General features: G+C 41.8%; 1 protein-coding gene across 1 annotated transcript in view; it reads right to left on the bottom strand.

Moving 5' to 3' along the window:
- LOC132407357 (sodium/hydrogen exchanger 9-like) overlaps window positions 1–27,431 on the bottom strand; it is a 543,724-nt gene that overhangs the window by 442,383 nt on the left and 73,910 nt on the right. The window contains exons 3-4 of the mRNA XM_059993730.1: window positions 11,080–11,157; window positions 3,986–4,062 (exon numbers count right to left, since the gene is read on the bottom strand). Of these exons, the coding sequence (XP_059849713.1) occupies window positions 3,986–4,062; window positions 11,080–11,157 (155 nt within the window). The remainder of the gene's footprint in view (window positions 1–3,985; window positions 4,063–11,079; window positions 11,158–27,431) is intronic.

Raw genomic sequence — 27,431 nt, 5'->3', positions numbered from 1 at the left:
TTAGACACACAAGTGGGACTTCCTGGTGGCCAATCATATTAATTCCAACTCTCATACCAACGTGTCAGGGTGGAGGAGCAACACCTTATATTCCATCTGGGCATGCTCCAACCTGAAGAAATGAATATCAATTTCTCCTTCTGCTGAGCAAACTCCACCCCCTCCCATTCCCCACTCTGTCCTTTCACTTCTTCTCACCAGTGTATTACTTCCCCCTGGGTCCCCTCCCCCTTCCCTTTCTCCTACGGTTCACTCTCCTCCCCTATCAGATTCTTTCTTTTGCAGTCCCTAACCCTTCCCACCCACCTGGCTTCACCCATCCCCTTCCAGCTAGCCTCATTCCCCTCTCCCCACCTTTTTATCCTGGCATCTTCCCCCTTCCTTCTCAGTCCTAAAGGGTCTCAGCCAAAAACATCATCTGTTTGCCCTTTTCCATTGATGCTCCATAACCTGCTGAGTTCCTCCAGCATTTTGTGAGTTTTTTAAAAAGACTCCTAATGCTCTTAACCCATTGGCCATTTGGCCTAAAGAGTCTATGCCCATCAGTGTAATCTCTTCATTCCTAATCCCCCACTTAATTCTCTGTAACCAATTCCCCCTTACATGCCCAAGAACTCTACCCTTGAAGTGATATAGTACACTCATCTGGATATACTTCAAGCACATGCACATATTTGGTTCCCAGATCATTTAGAAAAAGGACTTATAAACAATAGAGGACATACAAAGAAAGATTTCTGAACATTCTTCTGCACAAAAGAAATGTGATCTTATATTTGTCTTTAAAAGTATGAATGTATTGGATGGAACCAATGTGGAGGATGCATTTCACATGGCAGAATTCAGAGACAGGAGTTGCAAGTCTGAATCCAAACAGGAATTAAAGGGAAATTAATTTACTCAGTGAATAATTAGAATATGAAATTCAATACTACAATAGGAAAAGACAGCTGAGCCTCTTTCAAAGAGAAAACTAGGTGGGTAAACAACTTATTTCTTTAGGAAAGAAATCCCCAAATGCTGTGATGTAGCAGAATCAAGTTTATTATCACTCTTTATGTCATGAAATTTGTTGTTTTGTGGCAGCAGGGCAGTGCCAGGCATAAAAATTACTCCAAGTTACAAATTAAAAACTGCAGAAGAAGGATAACGAGGTGTTGTTCATGGACCATTCAGACTTAGTGGAGCATAGTCTGTTTGGATCAAACAGCCTGGACCTCTGCTACACACTCCACCCAATACTGTGCGACATGCCACTCAAATCAGGTTGTCAATTTGAAAACAGGTCTGCATCAAGACTACACAACAGAGAGTGAGACAGGGACCAGTAGCAATATGATTTCCTGATGCTTCCTTTGATGGTAAACTCCAATCTGAGCTGTGTCATAAACTGAGGCAGGTGCATTTCAGTGCAAGTAAACCCCAAAATATTCACAAACAATGCTGTTTTCAAAATTTAAAAGAAAATTTCAATCACCAGAAACATCCCCTACAGAAAGCTGAATGTACAGAATCTTTCCTCATATTAATTCCTGGTTTCTCACATGAAATTACGAGAAAAAAGTATCAAAAAGCTATCAAAGCAAAGTTTGCTTTTCACAGCTGAATTCTGCCTCCTATTAAAAATAGACAGACAAAAGGACATGTCTCATCATGTGTGGGCTCTTTATTTATTACTCAGTATCACAAGCAGTTTATCTCCCAATGCGACAGCTTTAGCAGGGCTCTATGATAACCAGACAGTGAGCAAACAGGCATGAGAATGAACTCAGTGTGCATATAGACAGGTCTGCATCCAGAAACAAGCCAAGCAGAGACAAACAAACAGACAGGGAATTGCTTTTCCTCCCAGAATATACCCAATACCACTTTTGCTTTATGTGCCAGAAAGTGAGGAAGTACCCTGGGATAACTTATCAGGCTCCACCTGTAAATATCCATAAATCATAGGAGCAGAAGTAGGGCTTTCCCATCATTCATGATTTATTCTTCTGTCTTCTCCCCATAACCTTGGAAGATGCCCTTAATAATCAAAATCCTATCAACCTCCACTTTAATTATACCCAATGACTTGGCCTCCACAGCCATCTGTGGTAATGAATTCCACAGATTCACCACCCTCTGGCTAAAGAAATTCTTCCTCATCTCTGCTCGAAGGGGACATCCTTCTATTCTGAGACTGTGCTCTCTGATCTTAGGCTCCCGCACTACAGGAAACATCCTTTCCACATCAACTCTATCTAGGTCTTTCAAAATTCGATAAGTTTCAATGAAATTTCCCCCCCCCCCTTCCTCTCCCACCACGTTCTTCCAAACTCCAGCGAGTACAGGCCCAACGCCATCAAATGCGCCTGTGTTATTCCTTTTGTTTTCTGGATCATTCTTGTGAATGTCTTCTGAACCCTGTCCTCTGCCAGCAGATCATTTCTTAGATAATGGGCTCAAAACAGCCCACATTACTCTCAGTGCCATCTGACCAATGCTTTACAAACCTAAGCATTACATCCTTGCTTTTATATTCCAGTCCTCTCAAAATAAATGTTAACATTGCATTTGCCTTCCTCACCACCAATTCAACCTGCAAATTAACCATAAGGTTAGAGGACCAAGTAGAGCACATGATAAACACATAAATTAAACTGGAACATGGGACTGTTCAGACATTCAATCGAAGAATATGGATGACACCTAAAATACAAACTGTTTTCATTTATAACATGTCTTTTATGATATAAAATATCCCCCAAAAAAACATTACAAGAGTGTAATGCACAAAATTTGGCACCAAGCCACATATTAAAAAAACTTCACTAAAAGAGGTTGAATTCAAGGAACAACATCTGGGGCACTGAAGGAGTAACTGCGTGAAGGTCGCTGACGTTGACCAATAAAAACAGATCACAAACAAGAGAAAATCTGCAGATGCTGGATATACGAGCAACGCACACAAAATGCTAGAGGAACTCAGCAGACCAGACAGCAGCTATGGAAAAGAGTACTGTTGATATTTCGGACCGAAACCCTTCAGCAGGACAACAAAAACAGGTGTTGTTCGAGAAGCCAAAACCAGAGGAGGGTGAAGACCTGAAGTCTGGAGGAGATTTTAGAGGCAGTATGGAATGAAGTTCAATAAGGATTTGTAAACAGGAACAAGAGTTTTTAAATCAAGTGCTGCCTGACTGTATACCAGTTTAGTTCAGAGATCAGGAACGGTGATTACTGAACAAGATTCAGAGCTTTTTGGGGTACAGGGTGCAGAGTATCGGATGATGTCAAGCCCTTTGCACTGGGCACTGGAAAATTTGTAACTGGAAACAAGCGGGTGGGGGATGAGCAGAAGCGAGGTTACAGAGATGGTTCTGTGATCTTAATCTTACCACATGGGGTAAAATATGATAAACAACATAGTGGAGTCTTAATTAGGGAAGCGGGGCATCATCAGAGAGACAAAGTTTGTGGTGGGGATAAGTAACAGTGGCTGTGGTCTACTCAATGATTTCTTCAGTGGTAAACTTTGATCTGAACAGTGTCATTATAAACAGAGGCAGGTGCATCTCAGTGCAAGGAGGCAAAGAAAATGAGTAAACAAGGACAATTTCATGCAAAGTGAAAAACAAGTAAAACATCTGATAACTGGTGGTTGAGCGTGCCAGCTTAAACTCTACTGGTCCTTTTAAACCATGCTATGATAGCTCCCACACAACAGTGCAATTACTGGAATGTTGTAATAATCAGTGTTTTTGTGTCTCAAAACTGACAAATAAAACATAAAGCTCCGTTGTTCCTAGATCATCACCCACACTGATGCTAGTCATGCTCCTTCAGTCAATAATTATGGACCTCAGCAACACTGGAATTTCAGAGAAGCTGAGGCTTATAAGCTCCAAAGTTTACTCACCCAATCACAATACAGGAAAGTTTACTCACCCAATCACAATACAGGAAAGTTTACTCACCCAATCACAATACAGGAAAGTTTACTCACCCAATCACAATACAGGAGATTGCAGTGCCGATAAAAGCATAGGTGAGAATTGTGCCCAAATTGCGAAAGAATTGTCTCTGTTGAAAAAACATCAAAAGATGACATGTAACAACTCTGAATTCTTTTGGAGTATTATCGACTCAATCATAAAAAGATATCGTATGGAAAGAGGCTCCTCAACCCACTGAATCCTCAGCGACCAATAACCACCCATTCATATTCATCTAACATTAGTCCCATTTTATATTCTCCCCACATTCACACCTACTCTCCACGGATTCTACAACACACCAACACGTAGCAGTCAACTAACACACAGACCTGCATGCCTTCGGATGTGGCAGGAAACCTACAGTGAGAGAACAAATGAACTCCACACAAGATCAGGACTGAACACAGGTCTCTGACGGTATGGCACAGTGGCTACCTGTCCTAACTATAAGCTAGATCAGGTCAGAAGACAAGGTCATTCTCAGCAGCATTAGTAGATCGACAATGCTAGCAACCAATGATACTAGGATTTACAAGACAACATAGATATTTACCTTGGCTCCCCAGTTCATATTTTCCCAGTTGAGTCTCAGTCAGCAATGGGGAGCCTTTGATGGGAAAAGGACTGGTCAGGACAGAGGTAAATGAACTGTGAGTGGCATTTGGCCCCATATCTAAGCATGGATGCATTGGCACTGGAGAGGGGCCAGGGCAGGTTTATGAGTGAGCCTGGGAATTAAAGGGTTAACATTTGAGGAGTCTTTCTTATCCCTGGGCCTGTACTTGCTGGAGTTTTAAAAAAATGATGGGGGATCTAATTGAAACAATCAAACATTGAAAGGCCTGGATAGAGTGGAAGTGGAGAGGACGTTTCTTGTAGTGGGTGAATCTAGGACCTGAGAGAACAGACTCACAATAGAGTGACGTCCATTTAAAACAGAGACAAGGAGGAATTTGTTTAGCTAGAGTGGTGACTCTGTGGAATTCATTGCCACAGGCAGCTGTGGTGGCCAACTCACTGGGTATATTCAAAGCAGAAATTGATAGATTCTTGATTAGTAAGTGCCACAAAGGTCACGAGGAGAAGGCCGGAAAAATCAATCATCCATGATAGAATGTTGGAGCAGATTTGCTGCTGGCCTAATTCTGTTCCTATGTCTTATGGTCTGACGAATGACACACTTCCTGTTCTTAATTCTTAGACCTCTGGCAAGATGGCAGCATGCTTCAACAGAGTGCCCTCTCTGTGGCCAGCCAAAGGTGTTCTTGTCATTTCTGAACATCTTTCTTATGATTGTAAGATACTGCTGGACATTAAAAACTTCTAGAACTACAGGACTAACCCATCAGTGAGTTGCTTGTTAGCGGAGGAGCTGGAGGCACTGGACTTAGTGAGGCCTGTTGCCGCTAGCTACAGAATGGCTTCGGAGTTGGTGTGCAAAGGCAGTGTGCAGCATAACAGAGATTGTCTTGAATCTTTTTCTTGCAAGACCCTATTGGACACCGGTAATATAGAATACCCTAAGCCTGGGTCACTGGCTTATTCACAAGACTGAGGGCAGGGGAGCTCTGTGGCCTCGGTTATAGCAAGGACTAGGCCTCACATTGTGGTGTTGCCTGTTGCAGCCACCATAAGGGGAGATGCCAGAGGTGGTATGGCGCGGTGTCCATGCAAGATTGGGGTCAACCCCCCCCCCCCCCGTCAGTGCTGCTCTCCAGTGTTCGCTCCATGGAAGACAAGTTGGATTGAGTGTGTGTTTGCATGTGTGCTCCATGTGCTTTGTGCTGTGTATGACTGCTGATAGTCTGGTTTGCACTTTGGCCCTGGAGTAACTCTGTTTCATTTGGCTGTATTTATGGGTAGTCATGTATGGTTAAATGATAATGAAACCTGAACTTAATCTGTTCGTGTTCCTGGCAGAACATTACTGCTGCTGTCTTTGGAACTAGCCTTCTATTCCACTGAAAGAGAGAAATTAACAAAGGGGAGGGTGGAGAGGGGATTAAAAAGAGCATATTCAGACTCAACCTCAATTGCGGGTTGAATGAATATAATGAACAAACTAGTTTCTTTGGAAAGGCAGACTAAATCACAAACATTTCTTGAACTTTTTTATTACTACTAAGTTCTAAGTTAAAAGTGCAAATTAAATTTGTTATCAAAGAACATGCATATCACCATATTCAATCCTCAGATTTGTGTTCACAACCAGTGTGCAAAAGACAACAAACTGTGTAAGTACAAAAAAAAATGATAAATAAGCAATAAATAGTGAGAACGTGAGATGAAATGTCCTTGAAAGTGAGTCCATAGGTTATGGGATCAATTCAGTGATGGGGGAGTGAAATAGAGTGAAGTTATCACCTCTGGTTCAGTAGCCTGATGGTTCAGGGGTAATAACTGTTCCTGAACCTGGTGGTGTGAGTCCTGAGGCTCCTGTATCTTCTTCCTGATGGCAGCAGTGAGAAGAGAACATGACCTGGGTGGTGGGGTTCCCGATGATGGATGCCGCCTTCCTGCAACAATGCTCCATGTGGATGTGCTAAATGATGGGGAGGGCTTTTCACATGATGGACTGGGCCGTATCCATTACCTTTTGTAGGATTTTCTATTCACTGATGTGTCCATACCAGGCTGTGAGTTAACCCATCAATACACTCTCCATCACACAGCTAAAGAGGTTTATTAAAGTCTTAGATGTCGTGTCGAATCTTCACAAACTTTTAAGGAAGTAGAGGCACTGCCATGCTTTCTTTGTAATGGCACTTACATGTTAGGCCCAAGACAGATCCTCTGAAATGATAGCACCAAGGAATATAAAGTTGCTGATTTTCTCCACCTATAATCCCCCAATGAGGATGATTTAATGGACCTCCAATTTCCTTATTCTGAAGTCAATAATCAGCTCCTTCAGTGTCTTACTGACATTGAGTGAGAGGTTGTTGATGTAGCACCACTTAGCCAGATTTTCAATCTCCCTCCTATATGCTGACTCTTCACCACCTTTGATTCAACCTATGACAGTACTGTTGTCAGCAAGCTTGAATATGGCATTTGAGCTGTGTGCAGCCAATAGTCATAAGTGTAAAGTGAGTAGAGCAGGGGACTAAACACACAAGCCTTGTGGTGCATCTGTGCTGATGGATGTTGTGGAGGCGAAGTTGCTGCCAATCTGAACTGACTGGGGAATGTAAGTGTGGAATTCGAGAATACAATTGCATAAGGAGGTATCGAGGCCAACATCTTATTGTGGCCAACATCTCAGTTTATTGATTAGTTTTGAGGGGATGATGGTATTGATTGCCGAGCTGACTAGATGCTCCAGGATTAAATGAAGAGCCAAAGAAATGGCAGCTGCTGTGGACCTGTTGTGATGGTAGGCAAATTGGAATGGATCCAAGTCATTTCTCAGGCAGGTGTTGATATGTTTCATCACCAATCTCTCAAAGCATTTCATAGAAACATAGAAAACTTACAGCACAATACAGGCCCTTTGGCCCACAAAGTTGTGCCGAACATGTCCCTACCTTAGAAATTACTAGGCTTACCCATAGCCCTCTATTTTTCTAAGCTCCATGTACCTGTCGAAAAGTCTCTTAAAAGACCCTATTGTAACCGCCTCCACCAGCATTGCCGGCAGCCCATTCCACACACTCACCACTCTCTGCATAAAAAACTTACCCCTGACATCTCCTCTGTACCTACTCCCCAGCACCTTAAACCTGTTTCCTCTTGTGGCAACCATTTCAGCCCTGGGAAAAAGCCTCTGACTATCTACACGATCTATGCCTCTCATCATCTTATACTTCTCTATTGGGTCACCTCTCATCCTCCCTCGCTCCAAGGAGAAAAGGCCGAGTTCACTGAGCCTGTTTTCATAAAGTATGCTCCCCAATCCAGGCAACATCCTTGTAAATCTCCTCTGCACCCTTTCTATGGTTTCCACATCCTTTCTGTAGTGAGGCGACAAGAATTGAACACAGTGGATGTTACTGATATGAGGCAATAGTCATTAAGACAGTTTACCACGTTCTTCTTAGGCACAGGTATAATTGAAACCACTTGAAGCAGGTGGGTACCTCAGACTGCTGAAGCGAGAGGTTAAAGACTTTGGTGAACACTCCAGCCAGTTGATCAGCACAGGTCTTTAGTACTTGACCAGCTATCCCATCTGGGCCAAATGCTTTTCATGGGTTCCCCTTCCTGAAGGTTGCTCTCATATCGGCCTCAGAGACTGAAATCACAGTGTCATCAGCATCCCTGGTAGTTCATGAAGGTTCCTCCATGTTTTGACAGTCAAAAGGAGCTTAGAAGGCATTGCACTCATCTGGTAGCAAAGCCTATGTTACTAGGTTTCGCTTTGTAAGAGGTAAATGCATTCACACTCTGCCGCAGCTATTGAGTATTCTTCAGTGATTCAGGTTTGGTCTGGAATTGCCACTTTGCATGTGAGATGGTTTTCCAGAGATGGTACGTGGACCTCTTGTATCTTACTTGGTCGCCAGTCTGGATTACCACTGATCTCGCCCAGAGCAGTCTGCAGATCTTATGGTTCCTCCAGAGCTTCTCGTTTAGAAGACTCTGAATTATTTTATTGGGATACACTCGTCCACGACTGTTTATAATATGTAAAGGTCGAGACAACTGTGGTGTATTCATTCAGACATCTGATCAGTCCTTGAACATGGTCCAGTCCACCAACTATAAACAATTGTTTCTCTGCCTCCTGTGACCACATCTTTGTTGTCCTTACCATTTTGCCTCTGCACTCATGCAGATAGAAGGATAGCCAAGAGATCAGACTTCCTGAAATGCAGACTAGGCATGGAATAGTAGGCATCATTAACTGAAGTATAGCAGTGATCAAGCACTGTGGAGCCCCTGGTGCTGCAGGTTATATGCTGATGATAATTGGGCAAAGAGTTCTTCACAAAATCACATATTTTACTCCCATACCTATTACTTCTCTTATAGGAGAATACTCCTTGGCCCAGTGTAATTCATTGTTTCAATTTCTAATGATGCTGGAGGCTAGGATAGATGGCAACCTTAAGGATAGGCTGAAATGGAAAGCAGAGACCCTGGAAGTGGGAGGAGTTTGGCTGATTTAGCTCATTATAGAAAATACCTCATACCACATTAAACACAACTTCCACTAACATTACAAATCAGATAGGGCCTTAAGAAGATAGCAATAACCTCCTTCATCTTGTCCTTCAACCAGGATACATTTCTATAAAGCAAGGACACCCACTGATATCCTACAGGAACTACTAGATATTTGTTAAAATCAGGAATGTCACTGAGTTACTTCCTTACACAGCCTAGGGTATTAGCACAATTATGGATTAATTAAAATGAGAACCAGACCTCAAGAAATAAAACCCGTACACATTTTAACTTCCAGTTCATACTTTGTGGCTAGTAAAAACAATCATTGGGTATGGGACATTCCCAGTCCCATTGAAACTTCAAAGGGGAAGACAATAGCTGAACGTTCCTATTGTTAGGATATTGTTAAAGGTGTCACTTTGCCACTTAAACCACAGTTCAGGACAGGTTTGTTTTGACAATCAGCCTTTCAATTAGTTGTATATTCATGAGGCACCCATCCTTCAATACAGTTGGCCCTCCTTATCCACGGGTTCTGCATGCGAGGATTCAACCAACCACGAATTGGGAAAACCCGGAAGTTCTCTCTCTAGCACTCGTTGTTTGAGCATGTACAGACTATTTTTTGTTGAAATTATTCCCTAAGCAATACAGTATACCAACTACTTACATAGCATTTACATTGTATTAGGTATTATAAGTAATCTAGAGATGATTTAAAAGTACAGGCAGTCCACGGGTTATGAAGAAGTTCCATTCCTGAGTCCGTCTTTAAAACGGATTTGAAGTCGGAACAGGTACATCCGGTATTATTTAGCGTCAGTTAGTCAAATGTTTGTCTTAGTATATAGTATATATATTTTACCTTTCTATGCAAATAAAACACATAAGAAACGTATGTATTTCAATAATCAAACCACTGCGTTGCTTAGTAATAATTGCAGCTTTCATCGGGGCAGGGCCTTTCACAGTATCCATTAAAATTGTTCCAAACATTGACAGACTGTAGCCTAATGCTTTTCCAATGACCAATAATGCTTTTCCAATGACCAATGGCGTTTCACCTCTTTCCAATCGCTTTATTACTTCCACTTTATTTTCAATTGTGATCATGGTTATTTTCATGAACAGAAACACTGTGGATTCAGAGCTGCGCCAGGTCCTAAAGTCTACCACATTGAGACAGGTTAAATAATGTCTGGGGTTCTGCTGGGTCCTAAGGCCCACTGCATTGAGACAGGTTAAATAATGTCTGGGGTTCTGCTGGGTCCTAAGGCCCACTTCATTGAGACAGGTTAAATAACATCTGGGTTTCTGCTGGGTCCTAAGGTCCACTGCATTGAGACGGTAAATAAGGGACTTGAGCATCTGCGTATTTTGGTATTCGCAGGGGGTCCCGGAACCAATTCCCTGTGGATAAGGAGGGCCGACTGTACTGTAACAAAAGGGGTATATTTTGGGTGTCCGCAGTTTGTACTCAGAGGATTTAGGAACAGAAACTATTTTGAATATTCAAAGTGGTTCTGCTAGTTGGAATATGTTACTATTGTAATTCTGTATTCAAAACGTTAAAGTTAAGTAGATGATTACAGCATTTGAAATGATAGTTATTGTTTATTATCTTTGTGTTGAAGCATAAAACATCCCGTCATGAGAGTGAGATTATTTTGGATTCATTCTTCCTCTCCCTCTCCCCTCCGCTGTGTAAATAAAGACTTATATTTCCCAATTACAACTTCCATGTGGTTCAGTTTAGTCCGTCATAGCATAGGACATAAGGCCATGACCTTTGATCAGCCAAACCAGTGGACAATGGAATTACAGCGGGTCCCTTCACCCACTACATACCAGCTGCATCAGTTTAAAATGAATGTTTTAGATGTGGCTTTGATTTCTAAGAGCAGTAAATGTATTCATAAAATTAACTTAAGAAAACCTTTTTAATGATAAACATTAATATTCTTTAGAAAGTAGAGGACACTATTCTCACCTTCTTCAGACTATATCCAGCGTAAAATATTATTGGAGGCAAGAGGACATTGAAGAAAATTTCTGAATCAAACGTCACCTGAAAAAAAAAGGACAAGGTCAGATATATCACTTCAAATTCCCATTGTCAGTGGGGAATAATCATATTCTTGTGCCATATGAACCAAGTGGAAAATTAGATTTTGAATAGCATGTCTAGTGATTTACTCAGTGTTGAGAGCATCCAATTAACCAATTAATAGGAGATACACCTCATTGACTTTTGAGCCAGTGGGAATCCTGTAGCAGTGGAAGATCATAATTTGTGTAAAATATATAAATGCAACAAAAATACTATTACATGAGTAGGAATATCCTCTCAGCAGATTTGCCGGTAGTATTTATTGCATCAAGCTCCTTCTCCTTTATACATGGATAAGTGCTAATACTTCAAACTTTAAATTCTGGTCAATCCTACAATAACACTACATGATTCAACCTCACATCTTTCTAACAATGTACTCGTGGAAGTTAATTAAAGAGGAAGTTTTCAAGTGATGATCAGAGGTACGTACAAGAAAAGCACAGCTTTAACATTTCCCTGCTGCTTAATTAAGTCAACCAATTTCTTCTACATTAACACTGCTGAGTTGTTCTGGAAACTGGAGCAAATTCTGAAATTGCAAAATCTTAGAGTTATACATATTTTTCACACTTCATATCTGGAGGTTCTGGCCGCTGTAGTATCGGACCTCTCCACTGAGGTTTATCTTCTATGGCTTACACTGACACATACTGTGCTGTTACTTTCCATTATATTCCTGCAATAATTTGATTAGCATTGGAATCATTCCCTCTCTTGGCTCATACATGCCTGGCTAAAGAAACCATTCTTGAAGATATGCCAGCACTGAGTTCCCAATGATTAAAGGTTCAAAGATTCAAAGGTTCATTTATTATCAAAGTATACATGCAGTATATAACTCTGAAATTCCTCTTCTCCAGATAGCCATGAGACAAAGAAAACCAAAAGTTCAAAGGGGAACAGCGAACCCACCCACCCACGCACAAGAGAAAGAACAATAACATAATAATCAAAAACCCCCCCAGCACAGAATGCAAACAGATCATCCCCAAATTACCGCCAAACACAAAAAAATAGTAAAAACATCGATCCCTAAATCCCCCCCCCACAAAAAAACTAATATAAATGTAACAAGAACATTGAACCCAAACCTCCTTCTTCCCCCCACAAAGAGCAATGAGAAAGAATGGGTGATAACACAGAATATAAAAACTATGGCTAAAAAAGTCCAGAGTCCAAATCCATAAACGAAGAAACTCGATAACATCCTCCGACATCATTGAAAGAGAGAGGTACTGCTTGAACCACCGGGCACAGTGACAGGTCACATCGGTTCCTTCTCCAGCAGCAGACTGATCCCACCAGCAATCAAAAGGCAGGTAGTCGGCACTAAACCCACGCTTGCCTTCCGCAGTCACCTCTATGTTTCAACCTTGTTCGTCCCTTTAATCAGTGGACAATAGAAAATGGAGTCAAACATCGGCTCATGCCTTGTCTTGGAATTTCTTCACCTTGAGGCTTGTGTTCGCTTCCCAGAGTCTTCTTGGAGACAGCATAATGCTGGGTCACTCAATCGATCTCCAAACTGTAGATCACAGGCTCCAGTAGGTCCAGAAAGACGTTTAGGATGAAAAACAGACATAAGAGAAGTGAAATAAACTGTTTTGTGGTCTATACAGAAGATGTCAACTGAGGGAGCACTGAACGCAAGAGCCATCTTGACCAGAAGATATTGCTTTGAGAGTAGGAGAGAGGAAAGGATATTACAAAATGGGAATAACAAAGGAAAGATAACACCATTTACGCTGCATAAGAAACTCTCGATGATTAGAAAGCATCCAATGACTGAAATTATTTTCTTAACATTCCTTTCAAATTAACTTATGATACACATTGAAAAGCCATAATGAAAATCCCCTCAATGTATCCAAAGGCACCTAATTGCAACCTATTATCCCAATATTGTAATTCCACTAATGTCAATATAATACAGTACTTATTATGTTCATACACACTTTTGCCTCTCAATGTACATGTCCCTAGTCCTAAATGTTTCATCCCAGACAATAAATCCTCATTCTACAGCTCACAAAAGTCTCATCCTTGGCAGTGCACTCATGGCCTTAAAGTCCCTTTTCCCTAGATAGTAACATGTAAATCCTGCCTCTCATGCTAATCTATCCCATTTCTCATCTGGAACCATCGGCTCTTTAATCTAAACCCTTGAGAACTGGAGATATCCAATCTCCAATACTGATGAAAACATTCTGGGACTCTCAAATTGTTACTACAGGTGGTGCAGATATGATGAACATACAGACTGGTAGTTTACGAGGTTGTGCTCCCCTTCTATCATTTATACAGTGCTCTGTGCCTATGTCACTTGGAGACAATGTTCCTGCATTATGTTGAGTCATCATGGACCAGGAACTCCCTACAGGAGAAGGGGAAGGAGGTTCTATGAACATCCTTGAAGCATAACATCTGCCCCTTCCCAGGACAAAGCTTGGGAGAGTGTTACAAGGTCTCATCCTAAGATATCGACCATCCCTTTGCCTCTATGCCTACTGCTTAACCCACTGAGTTTGACCAACAGTTTATTTTTTGTTCGAAGTGCCGGCGTACCATAACTCCATGTCTCTGTTGAGCTTTGAAAATTGTGGCTGCTTCAGCGTCTGCTGTCGTGCATGTGGATGTCATGACCTGTCGTGTGGAGACAACCGCACACAACTACAGCCTGTTACGAACCCCGGAACTGGGTCACTTACCAGCAAAGATGGAGATGTCTGTTGAAGTCTGATGATACTATTTTTAACAATATTTATTAGTAAAAATACACAAAAAATATATCAATGCAAATATACAGATAATATACGTCGTCAATACTAAATCTAAAAGTGGGGGTATAATAATAATCAATAAGAAATAAGCTCTATCGTTGTCTCGGGGATAATGTATTGTCCGATGGAAATATAAAGTTCACTCAGTTCATGCAGGCTGCAGCCTTTGGGGACCACTATGTTGCAATGGTTGGAGAGAGAGAGAGATTTGGAGAAAAACTTGCCGATTTTCCTTTTTATGATTTCAATCCGTCGGGAGTCTCGTTGTCGTAGCCTTTCACTTGTGACCTCTCCTTTAGCTAAACCGTTCTTCCGTGATGAGCCCACCACCCTGGCAAGGGAGGACGCACAAGAGCCCTCACCGGCTGTCACTATTAAACGCTGTCACTGGATCTCTAGCATTTCTCCTGGTCCGTCTAAAGGGGTTGTTCCCCAGACCCCTCTTTTATCCTTACTCACGGGGTCTCAGATGTCAATCAGGTTGGGATGATGTAATCCCTCAACCAGACCACTCTGGTTGTCCCCTGAGGGTTTTCAATGAATAGTACTGTACTCAATACACAATTCCGTCTCCAAGAGACAATGGCCGTTATCAGTGGATCCGTTCCGCTGAGGCCAGGACACATTCTGCATGTCTCTCTCTCATTTCCTGGATCCCAGACCCGAATTAATAGCGATCTTGCGATTCTCAAAAAGGAGGGGGTGACTTTGTACCCTTTGGCCCCTCAGAGTTGCTTCACATTCATAACAAGCCTCAGTGGCTGTCAGAGGTCACTGACATTGGTTCACGTATCCTCCTGTGAACGCACAGCATTTTCCAGAGATGGTTTGGTGCTCACTCTCCAATCCCTTGAGGGGACTGCAGGAGGTAGTTGAAGTTGCAGAAGCACGTAGGAAGGCACGTATCACTGCTGGCTGGAAGATCGTATTCTGCAGCAAATTTGAGGTCTTGGGACCGAAGCATCCTCACCCGTAGGTGACCAACTGGAGCACTGAAAGTGATGGTGTATTTTATCATCGGCATCCACTTCTCTGAGAGGTGCCTCGCAAGTTAATGGGAAGAGGTCCACGTTGCAACTCTCACAATAAAGATGCACAATTCAGGCAAATTTGGTAGAGGACCTTAATCTTACAGATGGTGAGTATAAATTGCATTTATTTGCTTCAGTGAAAGAGTCAGTGATGGCTGGGAACTCAGCTGTTATGTGGGTTTGTTATCCAAGTAGCTCAGTCCAGTCACTGAAGTTATTTTGACCTCAGTTCTAGAATTAATGTGGTTTAGCTCGAGGACTTTTCCATTAACTGGAAGAAGTTGGTGCCAGTGACAATGCAACATCCTTCAGATATTTCACAAAACTACTTTTATCACTTCATTTACTTCTTCTTCTTTCAAATACTGTTCTGCTACGATTGGAGCCTATAATCTACATTGTGACGTGTTTTTGGGCCAATTGAATGATCTGGCGCTTTGCTGTCTCCAGGGAAGTTTGGTGAGGTTTTGAGTGAAATGTGCAGCCTGGAAGCCAACAAGCCTTGAGACTTGGTCAAAGCCCATGCTTGACTCTATTTCTCATCAATTAAAACATAGAGGAAAATCAACGAGGGCAAGAACAGAGGGTGAGCAGGTGTTCAGCACCGTCTGCCTGCTTTTGACCAGACTTTCTCCCTCCCTCTTATTTGCTGTTGCCAGAGGAAGCTGTCTGCTAGTAACCAGTCTTTCTCATCCGCTGCTCCCGGAGGATGGTGCCTGCGTTAGATTGGTCTCTCACTCGGTGTTGTCAGAGTCTTGTGTTTTTGGCAATGTTTGATTATGAATTAGACACTGTGGTTCATGTTTTGGTGTGTTTCTGGCTGCTTCTTTTTGATCAAAGTGGACTGTCTCTGCAGCCTGCATTCAACAAATGACACAGCGCTGAATTGAACTGAACTGAGAAGAACTGAACATTCCTGGACAGTTTCCTTGACTTTTGCATTTGAGGTTTTATATTGTGTTTTACGCTCATTTTTTTTGCTGTTTGTCTGACTTGTTCTTTTTTTTTGCATGCTGGGGGTTCAATGTTTTTCTTTGAACGGGTTCCATGGTTTCTTTGTTTTGTGGCTGTGGGAAGACAAATCTTCAATAATAAATGTACTTTGAATCTTTGTATCTTTAATCCTGTAGATCAACTCCACTTCAACAGGAAGCTTGATTGTGTTGGGGTACAAACTGCAGTAAAAAGGATGGAAAATAAGTCGGTAATGTAGCGTAGTGGTTGACATAATGCTTTAAAGCATCAGCGACCCCAATTGGGGTTCAATTCCTTCTGCTGTCTGTAAGGAGTTTGTACATACTCCCCATGACCATCCTGATGCTCTAGTTTCCTCTGATATTCCAAAGGTGTACAGATTAGAGTTGGTGGGTTGTGGGCATGCTATGTTGGCACAGGAAGCACTTGAGGGCTGCCCCCAGCACTATGATCATTGACGCAAAACAACATGTTTCACTTCTTTGATGTTTCAAAGGATATGAGACAAACAAAGCTGATCTTTAATCACCACCCTCGAAGTAAACTCTTACCACAGGGTGATGCTGAATGAGGAGGCCGATCCCTTGGGAATGCGCCCAGCAGTAAAGCACACCTGTCACATAATGTAGACTTTCTTCAAAACAGATGATCCAAGTTAGAGAGCATCAGAGTCAGTGTAAACTCAGTGCTAAGCCAGGAGAAGATGAAAATGACCCAAGAAAAATCATCAGCATAAAGCCGAAGTACAGCTCTTTACTCCAGTTACACCATGCCTCGTATAAACTGAAAAGTATGAAAATCTTTGTCCCATTAAATTAACTCCTATTATTCAACGACACTACAGAATAAAGCTTCCCATTTTAAAAAAATGAGGGCACTTGACAGACACAGTAACAGAGACGAAGATGTTAAAGGCTTGATTCCTCTCTGTGGATAATGAGAATCAGAATCAGATTAGGTTTAATATCACCAGCATATGTCGTGAAATTCGTTAACTTTACAGCAGCAGTACAATGCAATACATGATAGATAAAGAGAATAAAAACAGAATTAAATTAAGTATATAATTAAATATATATATAATAGTTAAGTTAAAATAGGTAGTACAAAAAACGGAAATAAAGAAAAGTAGTGAGGTGGTGTTCATGGGGGTTTAATGTCCATTTAGGAATCGGATGACAGAGGGGAAGAAGTTGTTCCTGCATTGTTGAGTGTGTGCCTTCAGGCTTCTGTATCTCCTTCCTAATGGCAACAATGGGAAGAGGGCATGTCCTAGGTGGCTGGTTGTTTAAAACAGTTATGTCAACAAGAAAAAAACTGCAGATGCTGGAAATCCAAACAACACACACGAAATGCTGGAGGAACTCAGCAGGCCAGGCAGCATCTAGGAAAAGAGTACAGTTGACTTTTCGGGCCGAAACCCTTCGGCAGGACTTGGCCCAAATCTTGACCTTTTTGGTCCAAAATGTCAACTGTAGTCTTTTCCAAGATGCTGCCTGGCCTGCTGAGCACCTCCAGGATTTGTGCATGCTGTTATAAAGATATGTATTTGTTTCTCTAATGATTAAAAAATAATAAAATTCAATACTACTTTTAATCAGCCACAGACAGCTGATTTATCAGAATGTCCATCTTCCAAACATATGGAACACGATCATTGTTACCTAGCGAAGCTACTCGATCAGCAAATGATCAGTGTAAATGATGATAATATTTAAAATTGCATTCTACTGTGCACTGTTGGGAAATGGGCATTAACCTATATATTTTATGTGAGTACCTCTGATTAGAACTCCAAGTCAAAAGTTTGCCATTACTTCATTGCAAACCATTCACCCTGGATTTTCAGCGGAATGACAATTTAACGAGCATGGAGTCATTTAGTGAAATCTTTCAGGTGGTACAGTGATTAATGTAGTCTTAGAGCTACAGGGCCCTGGGCTTGATCCAGTGGTATTCACTTAGAATTTGCACATCTTCCACATGACTTGTGTGGTTTCCTCACGTCATCCAGTTTCCTCTCCCCTAAAGGCATGTGAGGAGCTTGATTAGATACGATAAAGTACCCTTTGGTGTAGGTAAATGTTATAAGAGGAATTAATGAGCATGTGAGAGAGAATAAGCTGCAAGGGAACAGAGGAATAGGACTGACTGATGAGATTGCTCTGCTAAAATAGACATGGTCCAGATGGGCCAAATGGCCTCCTTCTATATCTTAATAAATTGAAGAGACTACCATTATTAGAAACTACATTACCAGGAAATATGCAAAAGCCTGTCAGGCAGGTACTTACATTCAGGAGATCTTTTTAAAATTTAAATTCTCTTATTATGTCACTTTTACTTTAACAACATGGAGGAGCAAAAGAAAGCCCCTGCACTTCTTAGCTTAATGGACCTAAGAACGTACAGTCTCTTACGCAATTTAGTAACCCCTGCAAAGCCAGCAAGCAAGATGTTCGATGAAATTGTTACAATTTTACAAAATCATTTGAGCCCTAAACCACTGGTTATAGCTGAGAGATGTAGCTTTTACGAAAGGATCCAGTCAAAAGATGAAAACCTTTCTGAATACATTGCAGAACTGTGCAAACTATCCCTGTACTGTGACATCAGAGATGGACTTTCTGATGCATTAAGGAACAGGCTTGTATGTGGCATGCACAGTCAAAGCTCTCAAAAGAGGCTACTGGCAGAAAGAGACCCAACCTCAGAACGGGCAATATCATTAGAGACTGCAACAAAGGATGCAGCAGAGCTACAGAAAAAGAGGATAGAGTGTGAAATGTACAAAATGTCCCTGAATTGTATAAAAAAGCAAAGATGTTATGGATGTGGCAAATCCTCCCATGATACCAATGACTGTTGGTTCAAAGAACAAGTCTCCAGAAAGTATCACAGACAAAGTCACACAGAGAGAGTGTGCAAGGCAGACAGAAAACTCAACTGAGTGAGAAGTCTCAAACACAAAGCTAAACAAATGCATAAAGTTACCAAAGAATCAGACAACACAGGGTCTGACAAAGGGGAACTGTCATGCTTAGTATATCTGAAGCAGATCACAAAATCATATGGATCACAGTAGATGTGTCTGGTGCAAAACTGAAAATGGAGCTGGATACAGGGTCAGCTTTGTCCATAATTCCAGAGGCTGACTACCACAGACTGTTTTCCAAGATAATATTAGAGATGGTAAAGTGATGCTAAAGACCTACACAGGTGAAAGTGTCTCCCAAAATTCAACTGAAGGTAAATGTCACATATGGAGACCAAACACAGCAGATGGAGCTTTACGTATTGAAAAATGGAGGGCCAGCACTTTTATGATGTGAATAGTTGAGAAAAATTCAACTAGACTTGTACTCAATCAAAGTTCTCAGTGTCATATCAACAGGCAACTACAGCCCAAATGGTAGCACTAACCAGAGGCTGTCACAACTACTTAATGCTTTTCAGAAGGTGTTTGTGAAGGTAGAAGATAAACAGATAGAAGACTTGGCCAAAAGCTGTTCAGAATGCCAAAAATTTCAAAGTGCACCCCATTCCCCAGGCAGTGTTACGCACCGGGAGTGGCTGTCTTCACCATGGCAAAGAGTTCATATTGACTTTGCTGGGCCATTCATGCACTCCATGTTTCTGATTGCTGTGGATGCTCATTTGAAGTGGCTGGAGGTTATTCCAATGGAGTCACCCACCCCAGCAAAGACTGCCTCCACTCTGAGGACTACCTGTGCCAGGAACAGCTTAGCAGAACAAACAGCGAGTGACAACAGACCACAATACATGTCAGAAGAATCCCAAGTGCTCATGAAGAAAAATGGCATCAGACATTTGAAGCCAGCTCCTCACCACCCAGCAACAAATGGGTTAACTGAAAGGTTTATCCAAACACCGAGAATACCAGATCCAAGTGCAAACTCAGGAAATGGCAAAAAACACTTTGTCTGCTTTGTGCGGAGGATCAATTATTGAGATCAATTTGAAAACACTTTGTCGAATGCATGGAGCTAATGTTGTGCAGTATTTGTTTCTTCATTGCAACACTTTAATCTTTATTGATCAGCCTAGAAGTTTTACTACAAGCTATAGGACACATTAGAGGAAAACAGCAAATGACTCCCTTCACTCACTATAGTCTTGCTGAACTTACCAGTGGTCTCAGGTGCAATTGAATATGCTTTGCACATCTGCAACACTGAAAATGTGCTGCCTGCTGCTCTACTGGATGCAGAGTGCTGGCCTGACTGGATCGGTGCTACGGCTGCAGGCAGGGAAGGGTGCAAGGATGGGACCGATGTTTGATGTAAAGGGATTAGGAATGGGTGCATCCCAAGAGCAGTAGGGATGTTACACACTTCAGGGTTTTCAGTGGGCTGATGCTAGGCTGAAGGGAAAATAAGGTGGATGGGACCAATCTGTGTTGTGTACATAGCACAAGGCCGAGAGCAGCGATTGAACCTTCTTGTTGGTGTTCCAGTCGAGTGCTAGGTTTGTAAGACATTGTTGATCCGGGGACGTCCACTGACAGACATCCCTAGAACAACATGGTCAACATTCTCTAAAAGATGGGGGAATTGCATTCAAGGTTGTAAAGGTGTCGGATGATACTCACTTTCTACTTAATGAGCATGAGACTAAGCACAGCTCCAATGCCATGTTTTGTTTTGATGACAACACCATTCTCGCTGGCCATATCAAAGGATGATAGCAAATCAGCATAGATGAGAGAGATCGAACATCTGGCCAAATCAAGTCAAGTCAAGTCACTTTTTATCGTCATTTCGACCACAACTGCTGGTACAGTTCATAGTAAAAATGAGACAATGTTTTTCAGGACCATGTTGTTACATGACATAGTACAAAAAGTAGATAAACTTACATAAAGAAAACACAGAAATAAAAATGATGCCACAACAACCTCTCATTCAATGTCAGTACAACCAAAGGATGATTATTGACAACAGAAGGAGGGAAGTGGAGGTCTGTAAGCCAGTCCTCATTAGAGGAGGAGAGGTGTCAGCATATTTAAATTTCTCGGAGTCATCATTTCAGAGAACCTGTCCTTGGTCCAAGGCGCAAGTGCCATTACAAAGAAGGCACCCCTACTTTCTTAGAAGTTCGTGAAGATTCAGCATTTCATCTAAAACTTCTATAGATGTGCGGCAAAGAGTATACTGACTGGTTGCATAAAGGCCTGGTATGGAAACATCAATGCCCTCGACTGGGAAAGGCTACAAAGAGAAGTAAATGCAGCCCAGGCCATCACAGGTAAAGCCCTCCCCACCATTAAGCAGATCTATAAGGAGCACTGTTGCAAAAAAAAAAGCAGCATCCATCATCGTGGACCCCACAATCCAGACCATGCTCTCTTCTCACTGCTGCTGTCAGGAAGGTGATACAGGAGCCTCAGGACCCACACCACTAGGTTCAGAAACAGTTATTATCCTTCGACCATCAGGTTCTCAGTCGCCCTGATTCTGAACTGTTCCCACAACCTATGGACTCATTTTCAAGAACTCCTTATCTCATGTTCTTGATATTTATTGGTTACTGATTTATTCGTAATATTATTTTTTTGTACTTATAGAGTTTGGTTTCTTGTGGAAATTGTTGTTTGTCTATCTTGTTGCGTGCGGTGTTTCACTGTTCTATTGTCTTTCTTTGTATTTACTGTGAAAGCCCACAGGCAAATGAACCTCAGGGTAATATATGGTAACATATATATACTTTGTTAATAATAAATTTACTTTCAGAGTGGCATCTAACAGGGTTTTGAGAATATCAACCTCTAGATAACCTGTCTGAGTCACTTAAGAACTGGCATAGAAGATTGGGCAAGTTAACATTTGGCTAGAGGAACAAAAATTAAACTTCAGGATGAACTCAGCAGGTCAGATAGCATCTGTCGAGACGTTTCAGGTCGAGGCCTGCATTATGACTGACAGGTTAGAGTAAGGGTATTGAAGTGAGATGGAGGAATGAAGCAGAGAAGTGATTGGTGGATAGGTGGGGTGGGGGGGGGGGTGTTGAAAATGATGGGCAGGTAGAGACAGGTGGGGGTGAGGATAGAGAAGGTTAGCCAAAGGACAGTTAACCCAGACAGATTGGTACATGTGGGGAAGGAATAAGAAAGGTTAACTAAAGGACAGTAAACCCATGTGGATTGGTACGTGGGTAAGGGCAGATGGAACTAGGCGATATAGGGTAATTAATCCATGTAACAAGGGTAGGAGGGATAGAAAGAGTGAACAAAGGGAGACACATCTAGCATGGGTGGTTGGAAGTGGGCAAGGCACGTGGATGTGGATTACTTGGAATCGAAAAATTAAGCATTTGATTAAAGGACTTTAGTCGGACTTTGAAGTGACACTGCATCCAAAAGTTGTACTGAGAGGATGGACTCCACGCAAGATGGATTCTAAACTCTTAAGGACATTGACAGCGAAGGAACTATGGAACACAAGGAGTCTAAAAAGATGGTTAACCTTAAAGACAGAAGATTTGATTAAAATGAATTAAATCACTTCTAAAATAAGTCACACTGTGTCTGTAATAAATGTCGGGAATAACAAATTGCAAAATGTTGGAAACACTCAGCAGGTCAGGCAGCATCTGTGGAAAGAAGAGCAGTATTAAATTTGTTTTTCTTTCAGACGGTGCCTGATTTGCTGAGCGTTATCAGTATCTTCTGCTTTTGTTCCTAATTACCAGTATTTGCTGTTTTTGATTTCTAGATCGTGGTCAGGACTCCTAAAAATAAAATTGCAGGATATTGCTTATCTAGAAAAGAGAGAGAATAAAATGTTGTACTTATTAGAATCACAGGACAGCAGACAAAAAGGAGATGGCTACAGGAAGAGAAAAATAGAAGCTACGTAGATCATAATGAGTAGAAATAAAGGGTCAATTGCACCAACAGACAAACGCAAGAGAAATGGAAGAACAAATACTCAGTTCAATTTGGAAAATGAGTAAAAACTGTTGACTAATAATCAGATGGGATATCAAATACCACAAGGTTAATTGAGCTGAACTGGTAGGTAAAGGGAAAAGATTTCCTACTACATGAAACAGACTCCATTCTAACCAAATGTATAAAAATGCCAACATGGGAGGATTTGTTACTGGATTTGCTAACAGATAATGAACCAGAACGTACAACTATTTGAATATATAGGCAATAGTGACTGTACTAGCAAAAGGTTTTAATATGATAATACAGAAGGACATAACTATGACGACAAACAGATTAACACTAAAGAAAAGCCAATTTTGAATGGTTCAGCACAGAAAGTAGAATGGTAAAGCAGACTACAAATTAGCAAACCACAATGTACAACAACAAAGAGAAATATTTAAAACCAGGTAACAGATTACAGGGAATGTGTGTCCCACTGCAAGAGCAAACAAAACACTCAGTCCCTGTGGATGAATACTGAAATATTGACATGGGAACAGCTGAGGGTAAAAGGCAAGCTGTCTGTGCACGAATTTCAAACGGTTGCCCAACACTGAATTTTTGAAGCAGGTAAAAGAAAGAACAGACAATAATTCAGGGGATTTGCCCCCTCTCCCAGGCTGGCAGATCTCAGGATCAGAGGTCCATGCAGGCAGGAGGAGGAAGGTCAGAGACCCCTTTAATTACATGAGTCGGTGAGTCTGGAATTCAAGTCTGGAGTTTGCGGTCCCATCATCAGCAAGTCCTGGGGTCGATATTGAAGATCGAATTCCGGAGGTTGATTGGAAGTCCTGAAGTCGAGGCCCAATGGCTGAGACTCTGGGTATGTGGGACAGCAGGTCCACTAGGGCTGGAGGCCCCAAGGTGTACTATCCTGGGGCATGAGAAAGTGCGGCGACACTTGCGGGCTGCCCCATGCTCAGGCTGTGTTGGTCCTGAACACAAACGGTGCATTTCACCGCATGTCTTGATGTACCTGTGATAAATAGATGAATCTGAACCTGATGTTTCAAAAAGGCTTTCAAAAGGTTCCCCATCAAAAGAACAAAACAATCAGAGAATGTGGAGTTACAAGAGATTGCAGTTGCTGGAACCTGGAGCAAAAATAGAACCTGCTGGAGAAACTCAGGATGAAGTAGCTACTGAGCGAGGAAAGACAATGTCAGTGTTTTGAGTCAAAACCCTTCACCAGGGCCAGTGATGCAGAAGAGAATGTGGCTTCAAGAGAATGCAGCATGTCATGCACGGAATTCTTATACTCATTGTGGGTACACGTTACTTGATCATGTAATTCTGATTTAACAATAATTTTGACAGCATATCTCTAGATGACATAGTTCTGAAATATATTTTACGATTTTTGTGAAATACGATTTGAGAAAATGCAACCAATATCTGTACGACAATAAGTACAACCGCTTCTTCATTGAAATTGTCAATGCCATATTGGTATTGTAGGTAGCTTCTACCTTGTTAACAATGCTTCTTCTCACTATCCTTGGTAAGCTAAATAAACTCAATGGCACGGCAATAAAGATAAACACTCTCTCGTGTCACCTCATCAAATTGTCCCATAAACCAGTCAACAGAAAAACACCAGTATTCCCAGGCAGTTTATGGTATGGACTCAATCGTTTGTTCAGTTAAGCATGTCCTCATCTGTCATAGTCATTCAAAATGACTTTGCTCCTGGTGATATACTAGTTTTATTTTAATACCTTAATGATTCTTCTTTTTATAAAGGTATATTGTGAATCCTTTTTAGTTCAGATGCTCTCCTTTTGGATGACTCTACACTGTAGACCTGCCTATTAGTGCTTCTACAAGAACGACGATTGCTGAACCCAGATGCTTGTGGGTCAGCTTTGAATGGCCCAAGGCTCTACTTTACAGTCAGCCCAGCTACACTGTTGATTCTTGTCACAACACACAATTACCATCATTGTAGATTCACAGAGCACGTCTTGAAACATTTCCTCACAAATCTTAATAATGTTTCCTCTTTGAAGAGCAACCTGGCTTTGAAATGCATGCTGTTCACATCTACTGCCGATGCTTCTGAGAGTGCTTTGCTTTCAGCAAATGCTCAGACATGGCTTATATTTTAACCAAGGCCCTCAAGGACATTCCACTTCAAAGCTCCATTTTAGACTCCCCCGTGAGTCCAGGGAAATCAACTTGATAGCGATAAGCCACAAACCAGATTAGAAACATAAACTATAAGAGTATTAGAAAATATGAAGGCCAAATTGTCACTGATTTTGTTAAGTATATGGCATTCTGAAGCAGATCATTCAAGTCCATGCCAACATTTTTCTCCACATGAGCTGCCAAGTTACCACTACTCAGAGCCCGCTAGATTCATCTGTCCTAGGCCAGTTCTTCAAGTTGCACAGTCAAGGGGCAGCACAGTAGCGTGGCGGTTAGCACAACGCATTACAGTACCGAGAACCCAGGTTCAATTCCCGCTGCTGCCTGTAGGGAGTTTATATGTTCTGCCCATGACCACGTTGATTTCCTCTGGGTGACCTGGTTTCCTCCCTACCGGTTAGTAGGTTAATCTGTGATTGTAAACTGTCTCATGATTAGGCTAGGATTAACTCGGGGGGGGGGGGTTGTTGGGTGGCGGGGCTCAAAGGGCTGGAAGGGCCTATTCTGCGCTGTATCTCAATCAATCAGTAAATAAACATACAGTTGTTCTGAGGTGTAGCCTGTCTTCTTGGTGTATCCTTGCTCTCCCAGGGATGAGGCCTTTTTTTTAAATTACAAAATCCTTTATTACAAATTTCGGTGCTATACAATATATACAAAACAGCGGCAAACACAATTACTGCACTACAAATAGACAATAGACATTACACCAGTATGTTGCCATCTCTATCCACGATGGCATTTACACCCCGCGGAGCCCAACGGTCTCGAAACTCCTCCAAGGCCGCTGTGGACTGCGCGTGTTCTTTTTCAATAGTTACCCGGGCACGAACATACCCCTTAAACATTGCCAGGCAGTCTGCCCGGGGAGATCCTCCCGCCGAGCTTCTGTTGGCATTTCTGTAGCTCTGGGTTTTTAATGGGATGGTGTTGCTAGCTCTGTGTCCAACCCTCCTTCTTTCACAGCCAGGCTTGGAACCATCCAAGGCAAAGTTTGTGAGCCACCAAGTCTAGTCCAATCTTCCATCTCACACCTCAGACCTTTAACACTCCCCCTTCTCATTGAACTCAGTAATTTTCTTTTAAAATTAGTGATGATCTCTTTAAAATGAAGCAGAAATTTTCACGCTCCAAAAAAAATTGTTCTCATTTTTGTACTTGGAAAATTGCTGTTGCAGCCCTGAGAAATAGATAGATATTTTATTGACCCCAAAGGAAATTACAGTGTCATAGTAGCATTACAAGTGCAGAGATATATAAATTTTAGAAGAGAAGCAAGAAATTTTTAAAAAGTTACCTTAAAAATAGGATGTACAATATCTACAAGTCAAAGATTACAAGATTTACACAATTTCCAAATTCACACTGATGGTAGTACAAGGATTACCATAATATTATACAGTAGTTGGTGCACATTCACACTGCCCAAGTAAGAAGTGATGACAGTATTGCACAGGGCATCTATAATAGCAGGATGTGGTATCAGAGCTTAAACAGTGCTCTGGTAAACAGAGGTTAGTAAGGAAGGGGTCATCACTTCCCCAGCTATAGATTGACTCATTATAGAGCTAATGGCCAAGGGTAAGAATGACCTCATATAGCACTCCTTGGAGCAGTGGAATTGTCTTAGTCTATTACTGTAAGTGCTCCTCTGTTCAGACAAGGTGGCATGCAGTGGGTGAGAAACATTGTCCAGAATTGCCAGGATTTTCCGGAGGGTCCTTAATTCTACCACAGGCTTCAATATGTCCAGTTTGACTCCTACAATAGAGCCAGCCTTTCTAATCAGTTTATTGAGCCTGCTGGCATCACCCATGTGGATGCCAATGCCCCAGCATAGAAGATTGTACTGGTAACAACAGACCGGTAGAACATGTGAAGGAGAGGCCTACATACTCCAAAGGACCTCAGGAAATAGAGGTGACTCTGGCCCTTCTTGTACACAGCCTATTTGTTGCTGCTCCACTCAAGTCTGTCGTCCCTGTGCACCCCCAGATACTTGTAGGTCCTCAACACATCCACATCCTCACCATCAACAGTAACAGGGAGGAGTGCAGACTTGGTCTTCTGATGTTGAGCTGAAGATCATTCAGCTCATACCAATTGACTAAGTGCTCCACATGGTCCTGTATTCATCCTCCTGTCCTCCCTTTATACATCCAAATATTGCTGAGTCATCAGAAAATTTCTGCCGATGACATGACTCTGTGTTTTATCCAGTCCAAGGTATACAGGGTAAACAGGAAGGGAGACTATACAATCCCCTGCGGGGCCCCAGTGCAGCTTACAACATTGTGTGACACACAGCTCTAAAGTCACACAGACTGAGGTCTG

The sequence above is a fragment of the Hypanus sabinus genome, chromosome 2 (genome assembly GCF_030144855.1).
Source record: "Hypanus sabinus isolate sHypSab1 chromosome 2, sHypSab1.hap1, whole genome shotgun sequence".
In the NCBI taxonomy this organism is placed as follows: Eukaryota; Metazoa; Chordata; class Chondrichthyes; order Myliobatiformes; family Dasyatidae; genus Hypanus; species Hypanus sabinus.
The sequence above is the reverse complement of the archived record's forward strand: the minus strand, read 5'-3'. Positions and strand labels throughout refer to the sequence as shown.